Below are 6,558 nucleotides of genomic sequence, written 5' to 3'. Positions count from 1 at the left end.
TATCAACACGAATGCTAAAACACAACTATATTAATCGCTTGCTGTTAAAACACAATGTCAAGAAATCCTCCAGCATTACAAGCATGGATGGTAAAACACAGCGTCAAGAAATCCTCCAGCATTATCAACATGAATGCTAAAACACAACTGTATTAATCTGCTTGCTGTTAAAACACAATGTCAAGAAATCCTCCAGCATTACCAGCATGGATGGTAAAACACAGCGTCAAGAAATCCTCCAACATTACCAACATGAATGCTAAAACACAACTGTATTAATCTGCTTGCTGTTAAAACACAATGTCAAGAAATCCTCCAACATTACCAGCATTGATGGTAAAACACAACATCAAGAAATCCTCCAGCATTACCAACATGAATGCTAAAACACAACTGTATTAATCCGCTTGCTGTTAAAACACAATATCAAGAACATTCTGGTGGTTTCCAGACATAATTAAAAATCGATACAGACCAGATAATAGTAAACAACAAAAGAAGTGTATTTACCATCTTCACAATCAAGAATTGTGTTTGAAGCTATAACTATCTCTCACGTAAAAAAATGATTTACGAAGAAAGTTGATCAAGATTGTGAAAGGAACGAATGAGAATTTGATTGATATTTACGTCTGTTAGTAATTCGCAAATCATGGAGAATCAGTTACCATAAAATCGTGCATAGTTAGTTAATGAGATATAAATTCCAAAATTAAAATAAAAGGTTAAATTACACAATTACCCTTTTAGTTAAAATCCCTCAACGCCACATGTCACGTTCTGATGGCTTTCTAGCCAACTCCAACTCTATATATATATATATATATACACACACACATAATAATAATAATAATAATAATAATAATAATAATAATAATAATAATAATAATAATAATACGGTAAATACTATTGTAACATAAACGTTTCACATAATAGAGTGGAAAATTATTCAACGTTATTAGTACGTTTAATTACAAACTTGTAACATAATCCGATATATCTAAATAATACGGCAAATGCTATCTAAACAAATACTAAAACTTATTAAAAGGTTGTTCGGTTTCACAAAAAAAATTATATACGGGTCGTATAACATTAGACGACCCATATACAATTGTTAAAAACCCAAAAACCTGATAAAATCACAAAAAAACACACACACATTATGTTGTATAACATTATATTGCTCGTATACAATTGTATACGGCTCGTATAATGTTATACGGCCAGTATACATGTAAGACAAAAAAAATATTCAACTGCATTTATTTCTATGCAACAACATTCTATACGAGTCGTATAATGTTATACGGCCCGTAAACATCTAGGGATATGAAAATAAGAAAATAGGGGTGTGAGAATAGAAGAACCCATTTAAAATCGTTGTTTAATGGGGTTTTGGTGTTAGGGCGGCTAGGGATGAGATTTTTTACCGAAATACCGATACCATACCAGTATCGTACCGATGCTGTACCGTACCGATCATAAACGGTACAGGTACATATATCGGTAATAGATCGAAATTCAGTATCGGTAAAAACGGTATCGGTATTTTTCGGTAAATACCGGCATTAATACCGAATTTAATAATCATCGGTAAAAAGCATGAAATCCACCGAAGTAAGTTAATTTTTCAATGGTTTGGTTATAAATTATCAATTTATCTTTTCTTATTTTTAGATTTTTAATATCTTTGTGTTTGGTTGTGTAGGGAGACAATACTATTGTTGAAGAAACCCCTTTTGTCGAACTTGATGGTGACTCAGAATTGGGTAAAAGTCAAACCCATGGATGTTTGATATGTTTACCTTTTATTTACATTCCTAATATATTACTCTAATTCAGTTAATAATGGATGAGTTGCACATGATATTTTTTAGGTAAAACAATGGATGACACCAAACGATACCAATATGGTAAAATACCGAAATACGAGTACATTGTTCTATAAATTGATTAGAACTGAAATGGATTTAAATTCTTTTATATATATTCTACATAATCTTAAAAGAGAAAGACGGTGCAATAGTGCATCGACATAATTACAAAAATGTCCTCTCCCAAATTACATAATTGCAGCGACATAATTACATAAATGCCCTCCTCCCAAATTGGCTAGCCTTCCGATTATACAACCAACACAACCACCACCATCCACCACCATGAAGTGATGATGGAGGGCTGGGATAACTTTTCGTTTTAAGATTTTTGGTGCCTTTTCTCCATGTGTCATATACAAACACGCGCTCTCCTTTATCTTTCATCTCTGCAACGCAAATCAGAACCAAGCGAATTCTGAGTATTGTTACTATCTCATCGGCAGTTTCTTTGTTTAATATGTTCACACTACCGTAAACCTGATTGATGTTTCGGTTTCTCTTTTTCATCTCAGGCACCTTCGGTGACAATACCCATTTGTTGTTCCGTTAGCACAAAATCCTTGAAATCAATCACAAGGTAAGTAGTTACTGATTACTGAAAGCTGCTGCCAAAATTTCGCTACCGCCACCAAATCCTCTCAAATTTCATCTACAATGGTGACTGTTGTAGTTATACTGACTAAAGATGATGCATAATCAAAAGAAAATCAGCAAGACTTCGATAATCTCAAGATTTTCTAAATAAAACACGTAGTAGTTTTAAGTTTAACCCATTTACTCCATGTATCCATTAAACTGATTTGTCCATGTTTAAAGGCTCCACGTTTCTTTACTAAATCTCATTTCAAAATACTCCACCATTGTTTTTTTCTTTTCTTTTGTGAATATTTTAATTTTCATTTACATGTTTATTTCTGTACTCTTATACTACCTCAAAACTTTTGTAAAAATCTCAGTTTTAACCCCTGATAGCCCTTTACGTTAAGAAAATATCATTTTCATCTCTTTTTAACTTTCTATACATTTTATAAAATGTCACTTAAACACACTCGGGAGTCGAGAATAATCTGATTTCCCTTAATAACTTTTGTTCGTTAACTAAAAAACTATTTTTTTTCATTCTTATGTGTGCGTTTTTATAAATTCGAGTTAGTCTACGATTTGACGTCAATTTTGTTTGGAAACGAGTCGAGCCAAATATAATATGTTTTTATGTTTATTTTTGTGTACGTTTTCAGTTGACCTACATTTTGACGTAAATTTTATTCGAAAACGAGTCGGATAAAATATAATACGTTTTCATTTAATGGTATAATTTCGAATTACTCTATATTTTAACCTTGTCAAGTCTTGATACAAAGGTAAGGGTGGTGTAGTTCTTAGGTGACAATATATATTCGATATACTTTACTTTTTCATACCTCGAAACACCCGTTTTCATATAATTATTGCATCACATAATGCTCGGACTAATCTACTCGATGTTTGCAACGGGTCCGCGACGCAACGCCCGCGGGTCTTATTGCTAGTTTATTCTTAAAATAAAGTATGCGCAAGAGTTAAGAAAATAAAAAAAAATTCCGGGTACATTGTTTGGGTAGATAATGCCGAATATTTTGGGTTTTGGGTATGCCCGTCGAACTCTGGTATTTTTTGCCATCCCTACATGTGCATATACACTACATGCACATAGGGGTGCAAACGAGATGAGCGGCTCGCGAGCTACTCGAGATCGGCTCGAGAAAAAGCTCGAAACGAGACGAGCCTTATCGAGCCCGAGCCGAGCTTGAGCCTCAAAACAAAGCTCGTTTGTTTATCGAGCCCGAGCTCGAGCCTCTCATGTGAAGCTCGTTAGGCTTGTCGAGCCTTAGTGTAAACGAGCCGAGTCGAGCCGAGCTTATTTAAACTTGTTTACAAGCCGACCTCGAACCTAAAAATAAGCTTATTTAGTAAACGAGCCCGAGCCCGAGCTTCACTTATCGAGCTCGCAAGCCTAAAAAATCTATTATTTATATTATTTTTATTTAATATACTAATTAATAGATAATAAACGAGGCGAGCCCGAGCCGAGCTCGAGCTTGATAAAATAAAAACGAGCCGAGCTCGAGCTTTGTAAACAAAGCTCGAATCGAGCCGAGCTTGAGCCCGAGCTCTCATAACTTAATCGAGCTCGAGCTCGAGCCTGACCGAGCTCAGACTCGGCTTGGCTCGTTTGCACCCCTACATGCACATATACATGCGATTATAAGAAAATAAGTTGGAGAAAAAATATACCATTTGTTTCTTATTTTGTCATTTTTATTGAAGAATGTGTACACGTGATTGTGTGCTTCTCGGCATTCTAACGTAATATTGGTTCTGAAATGAATCCACACATGAGGTTGTCAATGATGTTTATTATTGGATTGCATTCTTAGACTAAGGTTTATTAGTGTAAGCCCACGGACTCTCGATTAGGTTTCTAGGATGCCTTGTGAACTCTATATATATTGTAATCTTAGACCGACAAACATGATCCTCCTATAAATCAAAACCCTACGCACCAACAAATTCACAATAATTTATTCGTAAGCTAAAACCCTAGGTTTTCGGTTGCATAAATTATTAGGGTTTTACTTTTGTTCGCACACGATGGATTCGGAAGATGATATGCATGATGCGAACGATGTTGATTCTTATGAAGAAGATTATTATAGCGGCGATGCGATGTATAGTGACGACGAAGATGATGCTGATGATGAGTTTTTGCATAATGATTCTGATGATGTGTTAGTTAGTCGCCAACAGAAGAATTATTATACTATATTGAAGGAAGATGATATAAGCGAACGCCAAGAGGAGGATATTACTACCATCTGTTCGGTTCTTTCGATTTCAAGAGATTCTGCGTGCATGCTTTTGCGCGGATATAATTGGAATGTTAGTAATGTTCATGAAGCATGGTTTGCTAATGAAGATAAAGTTCGAAAGGCCGTTGGTCTGTTGGATAAGACAGATGTTAAGTTACCAAAAGCTGGAGAGCTGCTTTGTGGGATCTGCTTTGAATCGTATTCGGTTGATAAGATTAGCTCCGCTGCTTGTGGCCATCCTTTTTGTAATTCATGCTGGACAGCTTACATTGGCACATCTATCAGTGATGGTCCTGGATGTTTGACATTAAGATGTCCCATACCATCATGTGGTGCTGCTGTCGGTGTCGACATGGTCAATATGTTGACTTCAGATGAAGACAAGAAGAAATATCGGCGATACCTTCTCAGATCATATATCGAGGACAATAGAAAGACAAAATGGTGTCCTGCTCCGGGCTGTGACTGTGCGATCGAGTTTGATCTCGGAAGTGGAAGCTATGATGTAACGTGCCATTGCTCATACAGCTTTTGTTGGAATTGTACAGAAGAAGCTCATCGCCCTGTGGACTGTGAAACCGTGTCCAAATGGATAATGAAAAACATCGCAGAGTCTGAAAATATGAATTGGATATTAGCTAATTCTAAGCCTTGTCCAAAGTGTAAACGTCCGATCGAGAAGAACCAAGGTTGTATGCACATGACTTGCAACCCTCCTTGCAAATACGAGTTTTGCTGGTTGTGTCTCGGTCAATGGTCAGATCATGGAGAGAGAACTGGTGGCTTTCATGCTTGCAATCGTTATGAGTCAGAGGGAGCGTATGATGAGTCTGAACGTCGACGAGAGATGGCAAAGAACTCTCTAGAGCGATACACTCACTATTATGAACGTTGGGCTACAAACCAATCATCGAGGCAAAAAGCTCTTGCGGATTTGCAACAAATGCGGACAGTTCATCTCGCAAAACTCAGCGAGAAGCAGTGTCAACCCGAGACACAATTGAAATTCATTATAGAAGCTTGGTTGCAGATAGTTGAATGCAGGCGCGTGTTAAAATGGACTTATGCATACGGGTATTACCTACCTGAGCAAGAACATGCAAAGAGGCAGTTTTTTGAGTACTTACAAGGTGAAGCAGAAGCTGGTTTAGAAAGGCTTCATCAATGTGTAGAGAAAGAATTGTTTACTTACCTCAACGATGATTGCTCTCAAGACGCCTTCAATAACTTCCGAACAAAGTTGGCTGGTTTGACTAGTGTCACGCGCAACTACTTCGAGAACTTAGTTCGAGCGCTTGAAAATGGTCTATCAGACGTCGATGCACATGCGCCATCAAGCAAGACAAGTAGCTCTAAGAATGCAGTCCAATATTTATATTGGTTTTTTGGTTAACCGAACCATTTTTCCAATCATATTTTTCATAAGAATGAGATGAGTAATCAATAAATCAACAATCTCTATTCAAGTGGCAATTGGTATCTTTGGCAAAAGTAGCTGGTGGCTCTAGAAGCTGGTAGCTGATAGCTAGTGGCTGTAGCTTTTTAGATATATTTGGTGTTTGGCAAAGTAGCTTGAGCTTTTAATAAAATGTATAAAATGACAAAAATGGACATAATTAAAAATTTAAAAAGCTTGTGCATTAAAAAGTTTATTATTTTTAGAGGTTAAAATACTCATTTTTTCACTAAAAGCTTGCAGCTCCTTCTAAACGCTACTAGTAGTAGCGTTCAACCAAAAGCTTCAAGCTCCTAACCTAAAAGCTTCAAGCTCCTTCAACCAAACAAGGCTTTTTATTGAGTAGGAGCTTTTTTCTTAAAAGCTTAAGCTA

At 36.4% G+C, this 6,558-nt stretch overlaps 1 protein-coding gene across 1 annotated transcript; it reads left to right on the top strand.

Moving 5' to 3' along the window:
* Positions 1 to 4,496: 4,496 nt before the first annotated feature.
* On the top strand, positions 4,497 to 6,137 carry LOC110884162 (probable E3 ubiquitin-protein ligase ARI8). Its single transcript, XM_022131844.2, has one exon. It carries the CDS (start codon positions 4,512 to 4,514, stop codon positions 6,120 to 6,122), a length of 1,611 nt encoding a protein of 536 aa, XP_021987536.1. The 5' UTR covers positions 4,497 to 4,511; the 3' UTR covers positions 6,123 to 6,137.
* Positions 6,138 to 6,558: the final 421 nt, after the last annotated feature.

Source organism: Helianthus annuus, chromosome 10 (assembly GCF_002127325.2).
Source record: "Helianthus annuus cultivar XRQ/B chromosome 10, HanXRQr2.0-SUNRISE, whole genome shotgun sequence".
NCBI classification, from domain to species: Eukaryota; Viridiplantae; Streptophyta; class Magnoliopsida; order Asterales; family Asteraceae; genus Helianthus; species Helianthus annuus.
Note: the sequence above shows the minus strand (reverse complement) of the source record. Positions and strands in the feature narration are given on the sequence as shown.